Raw genomic sequence first — 26,441 nt, 5'->3', positions numbered from 1 at the left:
TTGTTAGAAAATTAAGCAAATCTTCGGACTTCACCGGTCGCAGGTTGCGATAGTCAAACCACTATAAGTTTTCTAACTTAAAATTGCTAGACCGCCAAAACTGTTACCAAATAATGACGTTTGTCGCGATTTTTTGTTTTCAGAAATATAATGAAAATTGCCGCTAATAAACTCACTTCCCTTAAGAAACTAGCCTATTACTCGAATGGGCGTAACAGAGTAAACGCCTTACGAAAGTCGTTAAGGAATTCAAAAAACGCATATTTATACATATGAAGAATTGAACATACCAATAACTGCGCAGCGAATCCTTTACACCGCTCAATGTTCTGTATGCCCAAATCTTGATGAGGCGTCAGTAGGGCCGCAGACAGAGTTCTGTGACGGGCAATGTTCTTGTGGAAATACTTTTCACAGCCGGACCAAAGTAAGCTCAGGGAAGCGTCACACCGCCTAAGGAAAATACGAAAAATCACTGATTACACACACATTAAAATATATTTTTACAACCCTGCTGTTTACTAAGTATTGACACTCAAAAATAACAGAAATCTAAAGAGGAAGTTAACATACAAGGTGTTAAAGGCTGAGTGTCAAAAAATACTCCTATAACCAATAAGGAGAAAGTCATATTCAAAAATTACATAACAAGAGACATTGGCCGTCTCAAAGAAGAGCAGCATATGAAGCATAGTTTTGGAAAAAGTGAATGAAAAAGTGAATAATTAAGTATGTTTATACTGCATTGCAAAAGGAAGTCCTTTTTATCTAACTACTTTCAATACCTACTAATTATTTATTTTTTATCTAAGTACTTTTTGCTTTAAACTCTTCAGGCCTCTATGCGTTACGCTTACGAGTACCCTCGACACATTTAGAATTAATTTTAAACTTCCAAAGAACAATATAAAGTAGCACATTACAAGGTAGGTAGAGACATGCCTCTGTATCTCAAACCTAGTTGAATGAAAATCTTCTATAATCAGTATTTAAAACATTAAATTACCTGCTCTTTAAATAACTCATAGCCGCATCCAAATCAACCGGGGCTATAGTGAAGTCGTATAGTTCTTGCTCTGCGGCCGCCAGTATCACCAGCCCTGTACGGTAGTTCAGGCCAATCTTGCTAAGGGCTTTGAAAAGGTCGGCGACGGCTTTGCGTTTCTGCTGAACCATGTTTTTTGCTTGAGACGTTTGTTTGTCTTTGGGAAGTGTTGCGTCGATCTAAAAAAAGTTTTCGTATGTAAAATATACAACAAAGGTTTTTTTGAGAACAATTTGCGATGATTGCTTATTCAGCTTCTGTTACAGAATTACATTCATTCTTGCAATAAGTCCTATGGCACATTAAGTTTATTGATGGAAGAATTTTCATTATAGACTAGGTTATAGACATATAGGGCGCGGCGAGTCAAGGAAAATGTTTAAAAAAACTGTAAAGTGCCTGTAATGGCTCGAGTTTCACATCGCGTATTGCATAGGCATTTCGGTGCAATTTTTTTTGAGAAACGCTATGTACATGCTTGGATTTTAATCAGCTATCTATGCTTCATATTAGGCCTTCGGTTCGGCCGTCTACCCACACATTGGGCTGCATGCCTGGATGGCTCAAGAATTAAGCTCAGTCAAATAAAGTACAGCAAAATAATAAATCTTTATAACTTACCTCCAATGAGCCAAGATGTGTGCTCGTTTCGATGACGACAGTGACAAAGTCGTCCAGCGCCTGGACCAGCGAGGGATAGCTGGCGTTGTTCAAAGTCTCTTTACATAGTAGCTTAGCTTTGTTTAGTAAGCTGGGTATCTTGGACAGCAGGCTACCGTCGGCGATCACAGCGCTCGGCTGTTCGGATTGATCCAGATATTTCTACAAACCAAAGACTTTTTAAAATAGGGAAATATGGCAAAATTCACCCAATCGAGCGAGGTTCAAACTCGTGACCTTTTGAAATATCGGTCAGTAGCTGTAACTAAACGAGTTATCTCGATCCCAATTAATCTTTTCATCTGATCAGTCAAACATCATACTCTTAGTGCCATGTGCCATGCATTAGTTTTACTATAAATCAAAACAGGACATAATTTTGCTACATTACTAAAACCCAACCGTAAGAAGTGTTTCTATTTAATATTTTTATGAATATTTTTTTCTGTCCTCCGGCCGGTAGCGTCAACTTTCGGCCCGATGCGCCAAACGAAGTTGCCGCTTTCCGGCTCCGTCAAACAGAAATAAATAAGGAAACCTCAGGCCTTAGGCCTAGGTATGTATGTGTATGTAAATACTATTAATGGAGAATATTTTATTGGGATAATTCCACATGCACTAATTAACAAAGGGTGATTCACTGAGCAGCATTAATATATTAATCTAATCTAACTCAAATAAATCAACCACCTAACTACGATGACAACTACCCAACCCAACACCCATTCTAACTACGATGCTAATATGTTCATTTGAGGTTACCTGAATAAGCTGCGAAAAACAAAATGAGTGTTAGTAGGCATTGAGATTATTGATATGGCTTAAGGTTATTGACATGAGGTGACATAGAGGATATAGGTTTAATTCATTAGTGATGGATAAATTGATGATATACGATCTTTTACCGTTGAGTCTAGTTAAGACGAAAGTGGAGGAACGGCGCGAAATCGCGTTTTCATACAAACATAGTCCTAATTTTCCTCCCAGAATTTTCATATTGTTGAAAATATTTTGATACAATTTGTTAAATATCAACTACAGCTATGCCCCTGCGTGATTTTTTTCGATTTTTTAATTATTATAATAGGAGCATTTAAAAATTTGTATGAATTCTGTTTTTTGCACCTAATTGTTACAATAATCAAAAAATAGAAAAAAGTCAAACGTAGGGGCATAGCTATGGTAAATATACATCAAATTATGTAAAATGTTTTCCATAATGTCTATATCCAAAGAGAAAAATGGGGACTAGAAAAGGGGACGGCCATACAAACACATACATAACATACAAACATGGAGAAGCGGCCGTCCCCTATTTAAGATTTTTAGTTAAATTGACAATTAAAGTCAAGTGATTACGCTGTGACAAGTTATTGTTGTTATCAAAGATGTTTTGACCCTCATGAGAATAAAATTGGTTATTGCAGTGTTTAAAAGCAGTTGATTAATGAAATCGTATCAAATACATGTTAATATTATGACGCGTATAGTTATTAGTTTAATGAAGCTTCCTCTAGTCATAGATAAAGAGATACAAGGGCCGCGTAAACTATTACAAAATAATGAAGCTGAAGGAGATTGCGTTGTAAGCACTAACCTTTAACAACTGTCACAGAACTTATGGCGCCGTACTATGTACGTCAATTGACAAAATTGCGTCCACAATAATTTGCAGTATTTTACGGACATATAGCGCTATACGGCCCTACTAAGCCAAATAGCGCTATCATCTCTAATGAAAATTCATTGCTAACTTGTACTTCAGTTTCTATAACTGATACCTAGTTCCATTTTCAAAATCATTTGTTATTGAGATAGCGCTATTCGGCTAAGGACGGCATTATCACTCATATAGGTAGCATAAGCTCACCTTAATATTTCTAGCCATAACAACATAGTTTTGCGTGTCGATCATGTAAGCGCCGCCAGTCGCGTTGACGCCCGTGGTCCGCTTCGGGCGGTCCCAGATACCGACGTGGTCGACCCCCGAGTCGTTCGATTTATCAACTAGGCATGATACCACGCTTTCTTTTAGTACGTTCTGAAATAATAAGGTATGAATATTGGGTCACTTCTATTATACAATTAAATGCCTAGTAAATCTCGTTCGTCGGAAATATTTATTTATTTTAAACTTTATTGCACATAAAAGGAATACGACAGATGGACTATTCGGTCCAAAGAAAAAATTAAATCACAAGGTATAATGGCTGTAATTAAAAACTTCAGGTCACAGTTATCGTCCTTGTCCTCGGCTTGTGGGTGCTAAAAGAATAGTTAGTACATAGATATATGTAACGTTTTCAACTTAAAGCTACATTGTCGGTTGTCGATAAGGAAGCTTTATGGATATAGCGCCTTATTGACAAACGACAATGAGTACCCTTTTGGTTGAAAAAGACACATACCTATAACGTACGTAACGGAACAGTAAAAACTATCCACGTGGTGTAACTGTCAAATTGTCGAATAGAGACATAACACTTTCATGGTAGCGATCCGTCGAAGGCGAAAAAAGTGCAGTGGGATTGAGCTGGAGCGAGGCTCAGCGTTGTTATCGCCAGCAGGAAGGCGTGGCGAGAATTATTGAAAGTAACGAAGGCCCAACAACAAACATTTAAAGACTACTAACCTCAAATTCTTTAGTATGCTTATGCAGAGCCTTGTGTGCCTTATCCACCGTGTCCTTAACGCTCCAGTAACTAAGGTCTCGGTCCCACGAGCAGATCTTCACGAAGTCTCGAAGTTTCTTCTCAATTGGCGCCCGCTTTTCCTTTATTTGTGCGGCGACTTGGGGGGCGAATTGAGCGTAGTAGTTGTATGTGTTCCAGAATATCGATAGAAGTTCATCTGAAACAGATTAATGATTATTCACATCTCGCATGGAAGCATTGTAAGCGCCACTTGCACCATTCCCGGGGTTAACCGGTTAAACCTGGAGTTACCATGGTTACCAGCACAATTTCACACTGTGTGTGTGGTTAGTGGGATGGTGCAAGTGTGTAGTGTCGATGATGTTGGGTTCTTTGTCTGTTGCGACATAATATTTTTACGTAGAAACCTTGCGACTGTTTTATATGAGAAACTCTTTAGTCTAACTAAGGCATGCCTGACTAGCGATCAGTTAATGGATAAAAACATTTTTTAGAAACTAATGCGGACTGAATTCTCCAAATAAATTATAATAGACTAAGCATAGTAAGGTATGAGTCTCAACTACATAATCGTTGTTTGAACATGAGGAGGATCGGTGTGGAGGTTATTAAAAAGTTAGAGGGAAGTAGTTAAAAGGTCTCAAAAATAGGAAATGTTATTTATTGGATTGGATGATGCTGGTGTAACCCCTCAGGCGGCAAGCTACCTCGAATGGGACGCTCTCTGACAACGGCGCGTGCGGCGGGCCGCCATTTTTAATATGGAAAACACGCCCCCTGGCGGCTGCGCGCCGCACGACGCGAAAATTTAGAATATTTCTTTGCCGCTCGAGGGGATGTTGAGATTTGAGACCTCTCTCTGTATGGGGCCAACTATTAATAAAACTGAGTCTAAATAACACTTTCAAGGTAGCCTATATGGCGGTAGCCTTCTTTCCAGCATTGGATGTCTGTAGGCTGATGTGCACTCACCTCGCCTCTGACTCCGCTCAAAGTGCACAAGATGGCAGTGATACACATACAGTATATCCAGCCTGACTTCATACTCTGCCATGTTGGATGTCTCCATAAAGTCCTTCAGGACTTTGATAACCCTCTCCGCTGGGACGGCGTCTGCAGTGTCGTCCAGGTAAGAGTTGATGACCGAGTATACGTAGAACCAGTATTTGTGAGCTTCGGATTGTTTCCTAAAACATTGCCGAGTATAGATGTAAGCAACGTCTCACAATATTTATCCAACCGACCAACTTTAGGGTCAGAGCACACCGGATGCGTGTCTAGACAAGCGCGTGCGCTAAAATGTTGGAGCCGCGCACGCACACGCCACGCAATCGGTGTGGCGTCTATCATAAGGATATGTATATTACAACGCGCACGTGCACGTTTACGAACACGCACCCGGTGTGCACAGGCCTTAGAACTTTATGGGAAGACAAATTGTAATCAAAATTAGACCTTTAGTTAGAATGATATAACATTCTTTACTAGAGTCGGCCTAAGCGAACTTTGCACCAATTTGAACAGAACAAAGTGGTGGCATTATAAACACCATTTTTGTATAGAAATTTTACATTAATGATGACACTGCCACACTTTGTTATTGCAAATACTATGCAGAGTTAACTTGGTCCGACTCCAGGGTACTACGAGTCAATACAGGCTGGAGTAGATATGGTAAAAACATTTTAAAATGAAAATAACTTTTTCAGTCAAAACACAATATTTGCCGGTTATTTAAAAAGCGTCACTGCGCCTAATAGACAACCGACAATAAGTTTCCCCTTTGCTTGCATGTATCACAACCTTCAAAAATTTATAACTGATACCTGTGATACAAATTGTTTAGACACTCTTTCCAATGCCCCATCTCCAGCTTCCTCCAATTAATGATCTGCTGCCCAACTTCCAAAGATATATCAACCATATTGTTCCCCTTATGTGCGTTCTTGTTCCACTCTTCAATCTTATCGCGAAGCAACTCCAAACCGGCCAAGAAACGGGACACGGGGCTGGTGACCGGGAAATTTAGTATTCTGTCCACTATTACGATTATCTGGAATTAAAGAAATATCGCATTACTTGTTATCCCTGATGATGAGAGTGAATGAGCCAATATAAACCTTGTTTCAAAGCAAGGTTACTTTTCAGTCGTACGCCATAACAGTAATAAGCATTTTTGGTACTGTGGGAATTATTCCTCAATACGGCGTTAGGCGTTATGTGGTCCAAGGTATATTTTTTTACATAATAGTTGTTCTTACTGTTTCACATCTTCTCATCTTTAACTCTAAGACGGAAAATACGCAATGAAATCGCAGCAACAAACCTTTTTTTTTATTATCGTATAGTAGTAGGTACGTAGGTACATTGGTGTTTTGGTGTTACAAAAAACATTTTCACCTCAGCAGCTCGATCAAGCCTACTTTCGTCACTCCCTGCTAGCTTTTTAATTTAGCCATGAACTGCCACTTCATTTTTTTTTTCTCTGTGTAATTCGAAATACATTTTAACCTTCAATATGTTCTCACTACTGAGGTGAAAAATGATGTGTGCAACACGAGAGCAAAGTTATTTTGCATCTCGTGTTATTGAGTCCCTCGTTACGCTCAAGATTCTAACTTAGAATCTTTCGCTTTCTCGGGACTCAAAATAAACACTCGCAATAAAAACCAACTTTCCTCTCTTGTTGCGCAAATAACTATTAACTGATTACTGGAAGATTACTTATCTCGTTAAAATGAGGTTTAAGATTGATAAGTTAACTATGTTACTTACGTCTTTCAGTGTAGGGAAGTCCGGCCACTGGTCTAGCAACGCATTCGTGCTCTCTTTGACTCGCCTTAGCAGTGGCAGGCATTCTCTAGTTTCCGAAACCCACGGGGAATGGTAAAAGTCAATCTTATGATTGTTCGACTCTGTAACAATACACGTAAAGGCTATACATTGTTTACAAGCAAAAAAAATCTCTCTCGTTCCTAAAAGTAACAATATGCTACTCTAGCCATACGTATGCCGCATATGTGTTGTTTTAGTATGGACCAATAACAGTAAAGTAGTAGGTACTTAGCGCTATAAATGAGGAGTAACAATTGATGGTTACAATATCGAGCAAATACATTTTGAATTTCGGGGGTAGTAGAAAATGTTTTATAGGTATATATTTATCAAGTCATCTTGCCATACTCACCAATCCCGTCAATTTTCTCCTTAATCTGAGAAATAAGCACCATCAAGCCCGGTGTCATCGCACCTTCAAATTCAGCATCCAACGCCTCCCAGGCATTTGTCATAACCCGGCTAAATATCGGATACCTTTGCACCAACGGGCTGATAACATTATTCCCTACCATCCTCTTTGGAGGAGGTAACCATTCCGCCGAAGTCAAATTTCGAACGAAGTTTGAATGCCATTTGTAAATTAGGGAAACGTCTTCGGGGCTTATAAGGTATTTCGATTTCTTGTCTGTTGGCGGTTTGAGTTTCTTTTGTTCTAAAGTTGGAGCTTTAAATTCGGCAAAGTCGTGGTCAGAGTAGGAAGGAAACATTTCTAGGATTTCTTGGTACGCTTCTGACTCTTCGTCTACGTCGTCGCATTTTGATCTGTAAAAATAATATGTTTTCTAAAAAAACCGGACAAGTGCGAGTCGGACTCACCCACCGAGGGTTCCGTACTTTTTAGTATTTGTTGTTATAGCGGCTGAAAATTTCAACTGTCTATCACGGTTCATGAGATACAGCCTAGTGACAGACAGACGGACAATGGAGTCTTAGCAATAGGGTCCCGTATTTACCCTTTGGGTACGGAACCCTAAAGAAGGATGACCAAATAAAAAATACTATCTAATTGTACCACTGAGTCCATTTTTGATAAAGCCAAGTAACTTAAACATTTATTAAGACATGCTCGTTAACCAAATAGACAGATATCTCCAACTCTTAGATTTCTTCTTTAGCCTGATAAGATGACAAAAAGCCGTAAATCTCGCATGATGGCAAGTGCATATAGAATATACAACTAATATTAATATGCGTTTTTCAATAAGGGAGTTTTCCCAGCTATCACGAATAAGAATTAAGATATTTTACATATACATCGGCCCGGCCCGGCCACGAATTCGCACGTCGATGGCAAGCGGCAGCGGTGAATAAGGGACTAGGATACCATGATCCAAGCTCTGAACCCTCTTATATCGGACCGCAAATGCAACCCGCGCTTGGTATCTTTGACGAACTTACCATATTACTTAATTTAAACTTTACACACAGTCTTAAAGATCAAAACTGCTTAAAGTTAACACTTACTTGGTTACATATAACGCTTCGTCATCCTGCTTCTTCTTCTCGATGTCTCTCTGCTGCTTCTCCCAAGTCTTGACGATGCTATTCAGGGTAGTCATTACACTGTTGACAGACATTCGGTCCGCACGCTCGGCGGCCGTGCAGTACATTTTGATCTCTGATAGATTCATCTTTAAAATTCTGTAAAAAAAGGGAAGAGGAGTTTGCAGGGTCACAAATCGACCTAGTCCTATAACCTAAGATCAATAAAGCTTTGGCTATAGAACATGTAATAAATACAAAACCACAAATAATTGGGATTCAAACCCAGGACCATTTTCTTAGGCAAGGTCATCACACTAGACTAGAAGGCTGTTAAAACATTATGAACGGTTTGTTGGGTTTTGGTCTGAAGTGTCACATCACCAACTAAATCGTATTTCTTTTTTGCGTTACCTCGATATTATAATTTACTCGCGGAATAGGGGATATTACTGTAATGTTCTGCCACCAGAGTGCAGCAGTAGCCCGTTTAGTAAACCATAGAGTACCTTATACATACTGTGCCTGTAACAGTTTTTTAGCAAATTTTTTAGAGATAATAGCGTGCTTTCTATGCTAGCGGAAATAAAGTTTCTTAGTGTATTTTTATTAGTTTCATAATGAGTCTCGTCGTTATTTATATATATATTATATATGTATATTATATTTGTATATATATGTGATTATATGTTATTTTTATTTTATTTTTGCTGTTGTATTTGTAGCACCGCCCGCAATTTCTCTGCTTAGCCTTAAGGTTGACTGGTAGAGAATGCCTTATGGCATTAAGTCCGCCTTTTGTACTGTAAGGTTTTCTTTTGTGCAATAAAGATTAAATAAATAAATAAATAAATAAATAATAAAATATGACATCATTATGATATTGATGCACCAAGGCGGTTTGTTTGCAGAGAACCTACCGGGACACGCGAATCCGAAATTTCGCTATTTGCCTCTTTATCACTCGAATATACGGAGATGTTAGATAACGAAATTTCGATTTTCTTGTTTTGTGATTGACCCTCAGATTGTGGTAGTGGCGCCCCCTGCGCAGAGTTTCGCGTAATATTCCCTATTAAATTATAATTATTTTATGAAATTACTTACTCCATACACTCGGTCTCAACATCAAAACTGTCACCTTCAGCTGCTACGATATTTCTGCTCAACAACTGCATAACACTGGATGTCACGAATCGATTCAAAAACTTCGCCTTTTCATCTTTACTTGGAATATCATTCGGATACACCATCAAGTCATTGATCACTTCGTTTAGAATCGGCCCCTGCTCAATTTTAGCCACCAATTCTCTGATTAAATCACTCAACGATGTGACGCTGTGGATTATTTCTGATAAGGAACTTTGTAGCGGTTTAGCCAAGTCTGGGAAGGCGTCGGAATATGATGATTCGATTTTCTTGTAAAACGCGTTCACTGAATACAGCCACGAAGCGGTCTCTTTTAAGACGGTTTGAGCTTGTTGCGTCGATGTTTTGTTGGGTGTGTGGGTTTGTATATGTAATAGTTCGTTACAAGTTCTTCGTAAGTTTGTTGACAGTTCTGCTATCGATTTGGGGGCAAGCACTGATTTTGCAAAATGTCGGCAATCCTATGAATAAATAAAGACATATTAGTATTAGCATCTTCTTCGAATTCCATGATTTCCATGAATCACTATTTGGTCGATTACTGATTGACTGGGCGATCAATTTCAACCGGAATCGATTGATCGATGTAAGAAAACACAGCAGAGTATTTCATAAACTTACCTTAGCAAACACGTTATACGACGGCTCTTTGGGCCTAAAGGTATTTCCCTCAGCGTATTTATGTATTTTAGCGCCTATGTTCTCTCTTAACTCCAGTAAAATAGAGCAATAGGGGTGCACTCTCTCCAAGCCTTTCCTCTTTTCACTGTCTCTGACATAACTCTCGACTAACACATCAGAAGCCTTTTCAATAAGTTTGTTTTCTGGGACACTTCCTGATACTAGCCCCTGCATGTAGTAAGCGCTTAGCAGGGCTTCAAATACTTCTATATCTTCTTCTATGTATTTCACTTTTAGTTTGTACTTTTCTACTTGGTCTAGTGGATTGACTTCAGACATTATTTTGACCATTATGAGACCTGTTAATAGTGAGAGCTCAGACGTTAGAACTTTTATCTTAGTTTTCTCAATAGAAGTTTTTAGATTTTGGTTGACACTTTGCTGTAGTGTTATGAACAACCTGTTTGTTTCCCCAATCATCTCGGTTAGCGCGGGGTGGTCTTTTAAATAATCTTGGAGCGTGGCGTATGACTTATCCGATTGCTTTGAGAATATAATCGATTGTAACAAGAACATCAGCTGCTCATATTTACGCATTTCGAATAGAGCGTCAGTTTTTCTAAAAAAAAACAGGAAAATCAAATGCAAAAGGAAAATGAATTAGCAATGCTCAGAAGTATTGAAAACTTGTACATTGACATTAAAAAAAAAATATACTTACATTTTCAAGCAGGTAGTAGTACCCAGCGTGGCAATGTTTTTCCATACCACGTTCAGCAACGTGCCTAGTAGTCTTGAATATTCTTCTCTATCTTGCAGCGCTACTGTTTCATACGCTAGTAAATGACGCGAACCTACAACATTAAATTCATTTTGTTTACGTCCAGACGAGCAGAGCCGCTGATTTAACAATGTAGTATACGTGTGTGTTGTTAATAAAACACACACGGCACAACACACTGAGGACACATTGGCGCGGGGGACGATATATTATGTCGTTACACTACTTACACTCGTTGACAGTGTGTAAATCGCTTTAAGCACTTATTATGAAAACATAAATATACTAACCGCAACTCTTAATTGGCCATTGCTGGATCCCTTACATTAATTTAAATAATTAATTAATTATTAGGCACATATGTAAATAATAATATGTATAATTTTAGATTAAATAAGTATGTTTCCCTATGTGGAACTATGTTGCCGTGCCCTAACAGGGCGTCACATGAACAGCTCATATTTAAGAACACCTGTACCTGCTATGTGATGATAAATGATGTCAATTTCAATTTCAATTTCAAATTGGCAGTTAATAACGTATGTAGACGTTGGTACACGGTCTTTGCTAGTTACCAGAGTTCTCAACCGTAGTCAGCTTCTGCACATAATAGGGCAGCAGTGGTATATTCGTGGACACCCTCTTCGTATTGGTCGGAATCAGTTCTAAATCATCTTCGGGATTCGCATTCCGCACTTTGAGGAACAGCAGTGGGTATAGAGCTGGCGAACTGACCAGCGCTTTGTAAAATTCATCCCAGAATTTTGCAGGGAGTGATGATATTCTAAAAACAAAAACAGGAATACAAATAGAACATAATAGTCAGATTGCTTAGAATTGCGAGCATCCAAAACCTCAGCATTTAAAAAAATCCCAAAAAAGAAAGTGAGATATGCAAGTAGCAATAAGATTTTACCTGAGGTTCAATATGTCCTGATTTTCACTGCACAGTTTTTCTACGATATGTAAAATATTTAAGAGTGCTGGAGGAAATCCTTTGGTAACTTTCGCTAAATTAGTCAAGTTTGTCAAAATGCCTACAAAATCTTGTATTTTATCTGCTTTTATGTTCTCTCCTTGAGCCAGCTTGTAGATCAAATCTATGAAATGTATCTTTAATATGCTTAATACTCTTTGAATGACGTATGCGTTTATAGGCAGTAGTTGGACTTCTAAGCCTACTTTAGCATTTTTGGACGCTTCTACCATTTTAGTGATATTTTCCTGTATTGTTGTCAAAGCTGTGCTATCAGGAATGTCTAGTGATAAACTTACGTATGTTGAAGTAATCGCATCTAGAGACAGTTTCGAAGCCTGTGCTTCAATAGGTTGACTCATATCTAAAGTGACTTGTTTATAAATATCCGTCCTAGCTACAGCCAAATCAAACTCATCCTCATTTTCATATAGTTTAGGCTGACCTTTGACCTTTCGCAATTTCTTGCTCAGCTTCGCAATGTCAGTGTTGTCGTGGTCGTTATACAACATCGCCTTAGTTTCTCTTTCAAACTTTTCTCGAAGAATATGCTTTGGCGGCAACATGCCGAAAAGTTGTCCCATCAAATGTTTCTGAACCCATTTACTGTGCATATAAAGCAAGGGCACTATTTCTTCTTTTAACAACGGTGTTCTTTTGTTTTTCTTCATCACAAATATTGGTAGCGTACATGCTTTTAAGAATCGGTTTCTCCAATTTAAAATATGAATTATTTTACACACCGTTGCATCATCTAAGGAATCTTGTGCTTCCTTGATTATTTTTCTAAAATAAACCTCAATTGTTTCAGTGTATTTTTTGCAGTGCTTTAGAATGGGGTATTCAACAAAATCATCAGTCAATGCTCCGGATGCTACGGCTTTCGAATAATCGATGGCCGAAAAATTGTTTTCAGGCAAGTTCCTTTTATTTAAAGTCTTCCAAAGTTCATCGTAAAGGGTTACCGACTTCATATTCGCTACCGTGATTTCGTCTTCGTCGAGCTGTTGGGATTCTGGGTAGAACCTCCTGGATGTCTCGGAATGATTCTTTAAAGCCTTTCCAGCAGCAAAGGCCACTTCATTAAATACGCGAGTTAAGTCTTCATTCCCATTGTACTTGATTTTTAAGCTTTCTTGTATTAAAGCATGTAATATTTGAATGCTTCCCTCGGTGCCTTTTTGGTATGCGGCAAAAACGCTTGCTAGTAATGCCAAATCCGCTCCTTTATGAGTTGATTGCTGGATAGCAGGATACGCAATTTGTTTAGCTATTTCGTTTGTCGAATTTGAGCACAAACCTTTCACAGTTAGAGTATGGCTGGTGTCTTTTGTTTCTAACGCATTGTATTCTTCCTTACTTATTCTTTCTCCTAAAGCTTTGAGCATAATGTTTTTCATTTCAGCCAGTGACGTGTTGATATTGGAAGTAAAATCTCCTCCGCTTCTCGGTTTGATGTAAACATCGGCAAAGCTGTTAAGCAGTGCCATCTCGTGTGAAACGCCTCTAACTACTTGCTGCCACGTAAGATAAGCAGCTTGGAGTAAATGGGAGATTGTTGGACGTTCTAAACCTGCAAAATATACATTTCAATTACTTACTTGTCCCTAGAGAATTTTTGCGAATTAGAAAATTATATCGCTAATCACGAAATGTTCGGTTGGCATCCTAGGGAAGACTCAAAGACCAAAATCTCAAATATAATGAAAAAAGTTAAACATACCTTGTACGAATGAGGTCATTAACTCATGGCAGCTAATAACTATTTCATGGTAGTGATTTGGCAGCCCACACGATGATAACAGAGCAGTCAAATCCATATAAGGCACTGTCTGTGTTAAGCTCGCATCCCAGTCTTCAGATCTTAGTATGAAAATTTCAACACCTCTATTTCTCATTGCCCTTGATATCTCTCCGTATTTCGGGTCCATCGTGAAAAATACCCTAAAGTTGGGATGAGGTACAATTTCGCTTATTTCCCCTCTTTCAGGTATGCTCAAAACTCCACTCGGCTCTAACAATCCATTCAAACGGTCTAAAACTGCCGCCGAGGTCAAATTTACATTGTCTAGAAGCAGCCAGGAACCGTTAATTAAAGCCCGAACAAGGAGCGAATCTATCCATTCAAATTTGCCGCCCGCGTTTAGTAATGTGAGCTTGGACACTTTGGTTTTCAAGTTGTTCAATTTGGTTACAGTTTCTTCAATCGTGTTTCGGGTGGCGTCATGTTTCTTATTGCATTCGAGAAGTTTTTGACAGTAATTTAATAGGAATTGGATTTTTTCGTTGAATTTCAGCGTATCTGCTTCGTAGCTATTGTTTGCGCCGGATTGTAGCGCCTTGTATTGATTCAGCTGGCTCATGAGTTTATTCAACTTCCAGTCCTTATTTGGCTGAGTCAGCCACATGTTGCGCACGGTCTCTATAGTAATAGTTTCTATTTGATCATACAAAGTTTCGAGATTTCTATTGTAATCCACTTGTTCAAATCCACCGAGTAAATCTGATACATCCATGGCCGACGTCACTGGTAAAACTTGGAGGTCATTGCCCGTTAAGTCGGCTAGTATCTGAACGATACTGCTCTTGCCAGTAGCCGTGGGTCCCACTAATATTGACAACCAGTTCATTTTGACACTTTGAGCTAGAGCTTTGAGTGTTGGCAACTGATTTCTAAGAACCTGCAGATTGGTTTCAAGCGAGCGCCTGTTTTTAAAACCCTTCTCAATATTACGGTCTATTGCGACATCTCCGATTAAAATCCTCTCATCAGTGGCATCAAACTGAGGGCTTCTATCGCTTCTTGGATACTCGGGAGAAAAGAATTCGTCATAACTTTTTATCATCTTCTCTTTGTCTTCAGTGGTTCTCATGCGGTTTACATAGAGCATGTCGACAAATTTTCCTGGTAGTGGATCGTTGCCGTTATTTTGTTCTTCAATAAGAGCTTCACACCACCTCTGAATGTCTCTTAAGTTCATTTCCCAAGGACCGCCTCTATGTGCCCATGATTGAAGCTCAGTGATCTCGTGAGCGATTTTGCAATTAAATTGGACAATCCTATGCAAGATGTCTTTGGGTAAGCATGGGTACTGGGACTCAACAATGTAAATAAGATCTTCCTTGGTCAATGTGTCGATGTATACTTGGGTGAATCTGTTTAGAAAGGATACAGGCAAGCCACGGCGTGCGCCACCTTGTTTTAGAGGGTTTTGGCAGGCGAATAATTTCGTCTCTGCTTTCACTTTAAATGTTTTGCCTAATTCTGGAATAAACACCTCACCTCGGTGATCAAGACAAGCATTTAAACCTTCTAATACTGGTTGAGGAGCTAAATTCAATTCGTCTAGTAGGATCCAATCACCGTTTTGCAAAGCGCTCAGGAACGCTCCCTCTTTGAATTTGAATGACCCGTCTTCTGTCGGGAGATCGGTTCCGAATAAGTCTGTTATATCCTGCAAAACAAAATAATATTAGAATGTAATTTTATAAAACAAAATTAGAATCCCGAAGGTACGTTGATACTTACAGTTTGATCGCTGAGATTGATGCGAACCACCTTATGTCCTGAAGACTTAGCAAGAGCTGTTACTAAGCTAGTTTTTCCTACGCCCGGGTTGCCTTCCAAAAGAATGGCTTTAGTGAGTTGCATACCTCTCAATAATCTTAGCGTATTCGATCCCGTAGTCGGTGCTGTAAATGTAAATTTTTGGTCCTCATCGGCTATACTGCAATTATCTCCCAATTTGATATAAAACGGCCGTACACCAAATTTCTTATCATCAGATTCTGCAGTGAATTTTGTCAGCTTATTACTTAGCATTTCTCTTAGACCCTCAATATATTCATTCCCAACTGCCTGTATTTGGTTCAGTAAGAAATCTATAGCAGTGTTGCGAAGAATGTATAAAGTTTCTGATTCAATATGCCCGGTCAGAGCAGTACCGAAACAATCCAAGAATGTCATGCATGCGCCGTGAACGTACGCTTCAGGAGTATCCAGTAGGCCCTTTGCAACTGTGACATTAATAAACTGAACCCAAGCTAGTAGGTCACGCAAACTGAACGGGAATTTATTGGTCACCTCTGAGTTTTTCAACCAATCTGTAAAGTCCAATATAGAGGTACCGATCCCTGTACTACCGTCTTCCTGATTGCCCAGGGAAATACCTTTGTTCACGCTTTTTTCCAGAACGCTAAGTAAGTCTTCTCTAGAAGACACGCTGTCACACCATATTTCGGTGAATCGGTTGCGAAGTGCAGGCGAAAGCTCCTTCTTACCGAAATCACCTCCAGGGTTCATAGTTCCGACGAAATGGAAATTCTTTTCGGCTGTGATGACTACTATTTCTGAGTTATTCTCCATTCCTCTTTCAGCCAAGACTAGCTGTCTTTCAGGTTCAAGCAGGGAGTTCATTCTTTCCAGGACGCTATCGTCTGCTAAGGAAATTTCGTCGGCTAGAAACATTTGGCCATTTTCCATTGCGTTTATCAAGGGACCGTCGACCCATTCGAACAATCTGCCGTCGTTCTTGTATTGCCGTATTGGACGTAGACCTCCTAAAAAGTCCGAACTCTCTGTATGCATGTGACAATTGACTGTCAAAAGCTGAGTTTTACTCAGTGTCGCTAAGACTTGGCATATTGTGGTTTTACCACAGCCAGTCTCCCCAACCAATAACACAGGCTCGTCGAAAGTGAAAGCCTTTGAGATCAAAACTGCTAGTCTTCTCATATTATACGTCCAAACTACGTGGGAGAACTCTTGCAGTTGATTATTTAGAATGATTTCTAAAATACCTTTAGTTACAGGCGATGTAGTTTGGTGTAGGGTAAAAAGATTATCTGGGTAGACCTTCCTCTTTATTTGTTTTTCTATTACTTCTTCAATGATTCCTCTTTCATCTGCCTGTCTTACTTTACCAGCCAAAACAAGGTACCCTTCGTCTGCTATATGTTGATCCCAATCATAAAATTTGTCTTCCGTTAGAATCTCCTTGGAAGCGAGCTTGTATCTCTGTCCCCATCTGAATAGATCTCTCAATGTAATGAAGCCGTCTTTGCCTTGAACTGCTGCTGACCCACGGCGTCTTATTTGCAGTTCTGCCATTACAGCAATCATCTTTTTACTATATGTCGGAGGAATATGGCATCTTTGATGCAAGATTGTTTCCAATTCTTTCCTTGGTATTTCATCAAAGTGCAACTCAACAAATCTGTTTCTAAACGCTCTTGAGAGCATCTTTCGTCCTCCGTATAATCCAGGTGGATTTTGCGTTGCAAACAACATAAAGTTGGGGTCGGCTTTGATGACTTGCTGTGTTTCTGGTATAAACAGCTCTCTGTTGTCATCAAGGACACGGTTGAGAGCTTCCAGCACGTCACTTGGAGCTAGATTGAGTTCGTCAAGAATAATCCAATGTCCTTTCCTCATTGCTTCGACTAGTACACCTTCTTTGAATACTAGTTTCCCGCTGGCGTCGGTTGCGTAAGACCCTATGTACTCTTGTAGGTCCGTATGTTCATGGTTGTTTATCCTTACGCAAAAGTTGCCCGACGCTTTAGCAATATATGTGATAAGAGAAGTTTTTCCTACAGATGTATCACCCTGTAGTAGAACCGGTAATCTACCTAGGGACACGATTCTCGCTATATCGCGGAGATTTTTTCTGACCGTGGGAGTTAAGATGTAGCCATCAGGAATTGCTATTTCGAGTTTTCCCTGCGGAATCCAATGACCTTCAAAAAGTAAATAGTTTTTTCCTGGGATTTGTGGTTCAGGTATAAGTTGATTTAGAACTGAGCTGATATTTTTCTTTCCGATCACTGCCCTGTTAAAGAAGTTTTTTTTTAACTACACTATAAGAATACGTTTACTCTACAATATTAATAAATACAAGTTAAAAGTGAGTAACTAATGTGATAGAAGCATATACTTACTTGGCAACCATGGCTTCCACTTTAGGATGCGAAGAACTGTCCAACTGTGTAAGGAAGGACAGGCAAAAGGCTTCGTACAGGGATCTAGTCACCGTCCCGCATTTGGCTCTAGCAGCCGCCGTTAGGGCTCTGCAGAGCGTTCTTAATGAGTAGTGAGGTGCATTACCTGGTAAATAGATACCAAATATGTATATAGCAAAAATAAATGTAGTTAATAAAGGGATATAGTCAAGCATATTGATTAATCTTTGCTTATGGCAAGCAACTAGCAACACAGCAAAAACATAGAAAATATTTCGATTTATGTATTTTCTTACCTGCACCATCCACAAGGTTTAACTTCGCTTCTTTTCTGACGGTAGAGTAGAAGTTGTATATTCCTTCCAACATTGTTCCGCTAAGATTCATGTGATACAAGTAATCCCCAATAAGCAGCATCAAATCATTCCTCTCAGTCAACTCATCTATAAAGAATTCTGTAAATCGATTCCTTAATCCAACGGGCAGATCTTTCTTGCCTACGTCTGTTGCGGGATTCATGCATGCAAATAGCGTGAAATCTGGATGTCTTTTTATGGGGACTTTATCACCCTTTTCTATCAAGTCAATGGTCTCGTTTTTGTCCTCTAAAAGACCGGCTAAGCACTCTAATATCTCAGCTGAGGCCAAATTTATTTCATCTAGCAGAACCCAATGGCCTTCTTGCATAGCTTTGACTAGCGAACCTTCGATAAAAGCGAATGTTAGTTTTGAAGCCGCTTTAACTTGCTGGTCTAATTTTACAAGCTTATGACCAAATGCCAGCCATTTTTTCAGCTTTTTCTCACTCTTCTCATTCGTAAGTCTATTTACAGCAGACTTGTGACTCTGTTTCATTAACGCCAGTAACGCGGTCCAGCTTTCGGTCTTGTAGCACGTGTCTATATGGGATAGGAACTTTTTGTTCTTTTCAACATTGTAGTAACTTCGGAATAATTCTTCAAACTCGTTTCTGATTGGTCGTATCACATATTTCAAGTCTACCGGTTTATAGCCGCCGAGTAAATCAGCAGAATCGGACTGCTGGTTCATGTTGATGACTACGAGCTTGTGTCCCGTCTGCCTGGCTAAATATTGGACAGACGACGTTTTTCCAGTTCCTGTCTCTCCAACTAATAAAACTGGCTCGTTCGATGTTACGCAACACGCGATTCTCTCTAGTAAACAAGCTGACTGACGAGTGAACGAAAAGACTACTTGCTTATTATCAAAATCAACTGATTCTAAAGTCTTCTCCTTTCTAGCGACTTTCGCTCGTCCCGCTTCCAATGCATTATGATGTAAGGACACATTTGGTTTATGATGTTTGCAATAAAATTCAGATTTAGTCTCGATTATGCCTAAACAGGTGCCGACCTTTTTGGCTAGTTCTAGTCTATGCTCGGGCGACGCGATTGAGCAAGTGAAAATGTCTATGGCATCTTGGAGTACCTTTAGAGCCGACTCTGGGCTTGAAACGTCGAAACCCACGACGGATCTAGAACACCACTTAATTAAGTCCCTGGTGGAAATAAGTCTTGAGCCCCTCATGACTGTAATACTTGTATCTTTGTCAGGATTCACAGTTTCGGTTGTTTGTAAAGACGTGTCGTGGCTTCCGACTGAGAACATCATGAACACTTCTATCATTCTTGAGCAGATTGTTGACAGACTTGGGTACAGTTTATTTACGATTTCCGCTAATTCTGATCTTGAGAGGGGTTCTACATTTATTTGAGTTAAGTGCTTTTGGAGTAGCGTACTCGAATTAGATATTTTCTTTTGGAATCCATAATTTGTGTTGACAGTCCTACAAACAAAGTTAAAATGTATGTTTATACTATACATGAATCTAAACCTAAGATTTTTTGTTAGAAAATAACATACCTTTGTGTGACAAAGAGCTGGAAACCTGGTGTGACTGGCAAAGAGTCTCTATATCCTGGGACACAGAGTGCATTTCTTTCCAGCAGGGAGCTCAGCGTCGAGGCCACGTCAAGAGCGGCGCTGTCGATGTCTTCCAGCAGCAACCAGTGGCCATTTTGCACTGCCTACAATTTACATATTATTTATTAGAGAAACCCACTGTGAGCTGCATTCGACTAATATAATGAAGTAGGAATAAAATAAGTGTATAGCGTTTGTGCTATACCTAATGGTTTTCAACCTTGAGAAATTGCGGACTTTGGATTTTATACTCTAACTGGGTAGTCATCAAGTACCTACTTTTAGGTCGATTACGAAGTTTTAAATGGATGTTGTGAAAATACTAAATTTTAAACACACTGAAAAGACTAAAGGTCAAATTATCGCAGTGCGTATGTACATATGTGTTGATAAAGGTGTGTACACTTTCTAAATATGAAGGAAAGCATGAATCTAGTATAACTGGATCGGTCATGAGGAGTGGGGGAAAATGACCGAACGGGATAGTCTTATGTATCTTTCAGTAGGAGTAGCAGAGAAAGCGCTGTTATTGTTTGTCCTTGTCATAGTTTCACTTTTCCACCGCTGCCACAACCGAGGTTGTGGCAAACAAATAAGTACGTGACATGTCATGTTTGTTCGTTGCTTGTTTAATTATCGTTGTTTTGTATGAAATTGTGCTTTCTCTTATGAAATATAGTGATGGTTAGCGTTTTGAATGCTTGAACTTTGATAAAATACTGGTGAATTGTTCTGTAATCGGCTGTAATAACCGCTCTGAGCAAAAATATGAGAACATAACCTTTCACACGTAAGTACGGTATTTTACACCTTCCTCTTAACGCAATATGTGAGAATAACATCGTAAAATTACGTTACACTCAAAGCAATGTGGAATCAAACGATTTCAATAAAAATATCACAATTATTTACGCAAATTAACAAAACATTATTTGTAAAATTATCCGCCCAAATTACGTAGGTAGGTAGGAGTCTGAGGTCAGCCATTTTTAAACTTCTTCTTAATTTAGCTGCATAACAATCATGTTAGGGATACCAGATGAAAATATCATAATTTTATGGGTAATTTTGACCTCGAAGTTTTTTCGTACTTCTAATTCCAAAAAATAAATAAACAAATGTTGTGAAGATTAAATGTGGTGTACATTAATTGGTGTGATTGCGATTTGTGATTTCTTTAAATTAAAACCCATAATACATTTTAGTTTACGTTTTATTTACTAAACATGTTTAGTTTTGTACCACCTGCGCGCATTATAGGAGGTATTTCATTCTTTATACGCCTAAAAAGAACGGCCCATTGACATTTTATTTAACAATTTTTTAATACCGTCAAACAAGCTAACTTTGCCTCCAGGGTAATCGCCCCAACGTGATATCAAATATTGGGGTAATTTTTACCAACATGGTATCCCCACGTTTATGACGTCATCTATGTCTATCCCTTACGGGCGCACGCGTATAGCTGGTCTATGTAATGCTAGGTCTATGAAGGAAAGCCAAGATTATTCACATCTTGATTTTATTGCGACTCGTAAATGTTAGTAACAAACCAAAATAGCTACACAATGACACATATATTTCCCCAAAAATCATCAAATAATAAAACTATGTACCTCAGTCAAAACACCTGGTCTCCAAACGAATTCTCCCGGTACATCAGTACAATGGTGTGAACCCAGCAACATCCTTGAGTCTGTCTGATCTCCTAGTTGCACTTTCTTGAAGGCAACCCCTTTCCGACCAGTTATGGCTGCTAGATGCTCCACTAAGCATGTCTTGCCTGATCCCACTGGGCCAAGTAGAGAAACGGCTTTGCCTGTGAAGAAAAAAAAGTCTATACCAAAAAGAATAATTCATCAGAATAGTTGATAATTTATTAAATAATGTGTTAAGCTGCCGAAATATAAATTAATATTGATGTTTTTATTAAATCGTTCCCTTTGTTGAGGCAGAATACTGTGGGACCACACATTTTGCATATCAACATAACTAATATTTTACTTTAATAATGTTTTGGTTTACATAATTTAATTAAGGAAACAGTAAAACTACAATATTAGTACTTTATATTGTATCAAATGTAATAATATGAGACAGTTTATTTCTTAATAAATAAAATATAAAATAAATAATATAAAATCCTTATTATCCATGAAAAAAACTAGGAATAAAAAATCAAAATGAGCGTAACATGTTGTTCTTGACGTACATTGCAAAGGGTTAATTTTAGAAATAAGCAAATAAGTACCTGACGCAACAGCCAATGCTAAACTTCTCAAATTATTTACTGTGGATTTGACAGGCACCAAGTTACTACTCAGCACATTACTCTTATCAAATAATGGAAGCATGATCCCATCAATGTTCACCACACTGCAATTGTTTAGGTCAGCATTAATAATGCCCTCTATGGTTGGTAAATCTATGTTCTGTGGGATGCATGCCTGTCTGGTGTCTTGGGCAGTTGTGTTAAGGCTTGTTGATAGCAACTTTGATTGGTGTTCAGTCATGTTTGTCAGAATGACCATGCATTCTTTTACCATCCTGTAAGAAAAATATACATTCAGAGTAGTCTTGGGAACAAATCATTTTATTAGTCACACTACTATATATAAATTATAAACTGTGGGAGGTGGCCTAGGGGTTCATGGCGTTAGCCGCGATAGCTAAAGACACTGGTTCGAATCCGGCCTTCACCACTGGAGGGCTTCGTCACTTTCTCTTTAATATATGACATCTATTACAGTTTAATTCAAAGTAGTCACAAGATTTAGCCAAACCCAATAAAGATGAGTGTGTCAGTGTTAATTATTTAACCAAACACTGTGTGTATCAAATATAATTGCTTACATAGATTTTTCTCTGTTTGACACAAAAAGGTTTCAACACATAGTGTTAATTTCATTTATAAAATTCTAACTACTGACACTATTGTGAATTGTACACACAATATTTTATATTGAATATCCAATTCACATAATCAGCAATGTTAAAACATTTCAATGTTCCTGTGAAAATTATACTGAGCTAAATTATAAACGCCTCAAAAATCTGTTTAATAATTGTTTTGAGTTCTGATCATGGAAACCAAATGCAATATTATATTTAAATATTGTTTATTTCTGTGTAACAGATTTTATGATAAGTCTCACCATCTTATCTCATCATCCTCATGGGAGCTGAAATTTGTTACAAAAATTGTCCAATCCCATTTAGCAGCAAACTCATTAGGCAGTTTGCGCAGCAAGTTGTAGCAGCATTGGACTATGTGATAGTCCGTAATCTTTTGTCTAAAGTCCAGCAGCCTTCTCTTCTTTGGAGCCACATTGTAGGAGTCTTCATGATGGATGAACAGTTCAAATGGTGCTGCTGGATTAATTTCAAAGTATTTGAGGGCATATCTGAGGATAAAAATACCAATGTGTTGGAATTATTTCAAAAATACTTACTACAAGTCTTTACATACAATTTACTTACACTGATATATATATTTATATGATTTGGGGATGTCGGAAACGGCTCTAACGATTTTGAAGAAATTTGCTAGGACTTATCTCTGGGAAAACACGCATTTTTGAGTTTCTATATGTTTTGCAAGCTAAGCTTGGTCTCTCAGATATTATATTTTATGCCACTGTCATCGAAATTCAAATAATTCATTATAAATCCAGTAAATATGTATCAGAAGGAAAGAAGTAATAACAATGGAAAGTAAATTAAATTGGACTGAAATTAAATAATAGTGTGTCTACTTGAGAAAACACAAATTAAAATATTTTCATAGAAAATAATTTAATTTGTTCTTAACCTCGTAAGACCCACCATATAAAGTTTTTCAATTTTTATTTCGAACCTTGTTCTATAAGTAAATTGAAACGAATTTCGTTTGTTTTACAACGCAGTGAAACAAAAGAAATGCTACTCTATTTGTTTCATGAAAAGGTTCAAATTAGATTGCAATGAATATGTACATTTTAATATACATTTAGACTCAAGAGGTTAAAGTAAATTAAATTGGAGAGACATGTATATGAAAACCTGCATAAAGGCCTGGTGTAAAATAGCAAGGAGTGGAACTATATTAGATAGACAGATACATAATCTGTTATATTAATATTGTCTTCGGTTACCGCGATAGTTACTCATGAAATAAAACTATGAAAACGGATTATATCGCGTATATTGAATTTATAATACATCCCGACGTTTCGAACTCTTTACAGCGTTCGTGGTCAACGGGTGACTGAGGAAAAATTACAAAATGCAAAAATACCCACATACTAAAATAATGAACAATCATAGACTACAAACTTTAAGGCTGGTTGTACATGCAAAATCGGTTCATAAGGCTAGTTATACACTATAATTATTTTTCAAGTAAAGATATATATATATACGCGATAAAAATAAACTATGCCGGCTCCAACCCTACACCACGGACCCGAGAAGATTTAATTCCCTCCTAAATTGTAGGAGGGTATCCCAATATGGGACCGGCAACAAACTCGGCGGGACACATCTTTTCAAAACATCCGAATGTCCAGCATCATCCAACACTACGGTCTCACAGTCTATGTCTCGCTTGCTCCTTTATCAGGTGGACTACAGGATCCCAAGCTGGTGGAAGAGAAAAGCCATCTTCCCTCATTCTCGACGGTGCTTGACCTAGGTTTGCTGTCTGTGAGCATGTCATGGATAAAGCCAATCACTCAATCAAGTTTGATAAGCCTCTGGTTCTTGCCAAGGAGAAGCGTTACATACCCAGAATGCTGCGCGAGGCCATTGAGATTAAGAAATATCCAAACTTTAATAGGGAAGATGGCTTTTCTCTTCCACCAGCTTGGGATCCTGTAGTCCACCTGATAAAGGAGCAAGCGAGACATAGACTGTGAGACCGTAGTGTTGGATGATGCTGGACATTCGGATGTTTTGAAAAGATGTGTCCCGCCGAGTTTGTTGCCGGTCCCATATTGGGATACCCTCCTACAATTTAGGAGGGAATTAAATCTTCTCGGGTCCGTGGTGTAGGGTTGGAGCCGGCATAGTTTATTTTTATCGCGTATATATATATATCTTTACTTGAAAAATAATTATAGTGTATAACTAGCCTTATGAACCGATTTTGCATGTACAACCAGCCTTAAAGTTTGTAGTCTATGATTGTTCATTATTTTAGTATGTGGGTATTTTTGCATTTTGTAATTTTTCCTCAGTCACCCGTTGACCACGAACGCTGTAAAGAGTTCGAAACGTCGGGATGTATTATAAATTCAATATACGCGATATAATCCGTTTTCATAGTTCTGTTATATTAAATTAAACTATGTTTAATTGGATTGTATAAGCAATGAAAAGTAGTTATGCTCTTTATTGACATTTATATAGAGTAGAACCTCAATTATCCGAATGCTGACTTTTGATTATCTGTACTAGTCTTGGTCCCAATTAGTTCAGATAATCGAGGTTCTACTATACTGTAATGCAGGGGTCGGCAACCTTTTAGCAGCCAAGAGCCACATAGTAGTTAAAAAAAATTGGCGCGGGCCGCACTTTGTTAATATTTATGACTTTATCAGGTATTGTAGTTTGCCAAAATTATATAAAAAATAGCCAAGGAGGCTCGCGGGCCGCCTGTTGCCGTCCCCTGCTGTAATGTATACACAATGCAACTTACTGTAAGACATCAGGATGTTCACTCAGCAGTGACAAAGCAATACAATAGTCCAGATGATAGCTCTTCTCAGCATCTGTGCAGGTGCCATAGTTTGAGCTTGCGAACACTGGTTTTAGAGGAATCTTAGTTGATACTAATGCCAGAAGAATGTTTGACAAGTATTTTCTGAATAAGTGTGCATCTTCAAACCTGAGGACATACTCGGATAATACTTTGACAGCTTCCTGAAGACCATTTGGTTTATCCAATAATGGCTGAAATGTTAAAAGCTGATTTATTATACTGATGATATTAAGACAAGACATATTTCCCGTAATAACGTTCAGACAAAACTAGCCCCGCCAGATTACCAAAGAAAAGATCTTGCAATTGCAAATACAATCAATTTTACCATAGTACGAAAGTTTTAACACTATTAGGTTTCAATACTTACGATAACATTATTGTGAATAGCTTTGTTTAATTCGGAATTGGTGGTTTCCAGCCCAAGCGCCTTTAAGGCCACTGATATATTCTTATACATATTGAACAGTTCATGAACAGGGATATATCACAAAACGTTTTAACAAGAAACGTGCACGATCAACCGCGCCGGACCACCACATGTTTTTGTTATTGACAGTGGCATTTCATGAGTCCGGTTAATGTACGAC

General features: G+C 38.4%; 1 protein-coding gene across 1 annotated transcript in view; it reads right to left on the bottom strand.

Annotated features, from left to right (window-relative positions):
- LOC134749290 (midasin) overlaps nt 1–26,406 on the bottom strand; it is a 38,904-nt gene extending 12,498 nt beyond the window's left edge. The window contains exons 1-25 of the mRNA XM_063684188.1: nt 26,222–26,406; nt 25,789–26,042; nt 23,267–23,515; nt 22,363–22,658; nt 21,728–21,930; nt 20,052–20,215; nt 18,464–19,974; nt 18,147–18,312; nt 15,736–18,037; nt 13,930–15,661; nt 12,147–13,779; nt 11,806–12,014; nt 11,171–11,303; nt 10,450–11,068; nt 9,787–10,289; nt 8,662–8,838; nt 7,547–7,959; nt 7,135–7,274; nt 6,186–6,412; nt 5,332–5,546; nt 4,338–4,555; nt 3,576–3,746; nt 1,667–1,867; nt 1,007–1,224; nt 291–453 (exon numbers count right to left, since the gene is read on the bottom strand). Coding sequence (XP_063540258.1) covers nt 291–453; nt 1,007–1,224; nt 1,667–1,867; nt 3,576–3,746; nt 4,338–4,555; nt 5,332–5,546; nt 6,186–6,412; nt 7,135–7,274; nt 7,547–7,959; nt 8,662–8,838; nt 9,787–10,289; nt 10,450–11,068; nt 11,171–11,303; nt 11,806–12,014; nt 12,147–13,779; nt 13,930–15,661; nt 15,736–18,037; nt 18,147–18,312; nt 18,464–19,974; nt 20,052–20,215; nt 21,728–21,930; nt 22,363–22,658; nt 23,267–23,515; nt 25,789–26,042; nt 26,222–26,311 — 12,207 coding nt within the window. The 5' untranslated portion in view covers nt 26,312–26,406. The remainder of the gene's footprint in view (nt 1–290; nt 454–1,006; nt 1,225–1,666; nt 1,868–3,575; nt 3,747–4,337; nt 4,556–5,331; nt 5,547–6,185; nt 6,413–7,134; nt 7,275–7,546; nt 7,960–8,661; nt 8,839–9,786; nt 10,290–10,449; nt 11,069–11,170; nt 11,304–11,805; nt 12,015–12,146; nt 13,780–13,929; nt 15,662–15,735; nt 18,038–18,146; nt 18,313–18,463; nt 19,975–20,051; nt 20,216–21,727; nt 21,931–22,362; nt 22,659–23,266; nt 23,516–25,788; nt 26,043–26,221) is intronic.
- Between the last annotated feature and the right edge of the window lie 35 nt (nt 26,407–26,441).

This window comes from Cydia strobilella, chromosome 18 (genome assembly GCF_947568885.1).
Source record: "Cydia strobilella chromosome 18, ilCydStro3.1, whole genome shotgun sequence".
NCBI lineage: Eukaryota > Metazoa > Arthropoda > Insecta > Lepidoptera > Tortricidae > Cydia > Cydia strobilella.
This window is presented reverse-complemented; position numbering and strand designations above follow the sequence as displayed.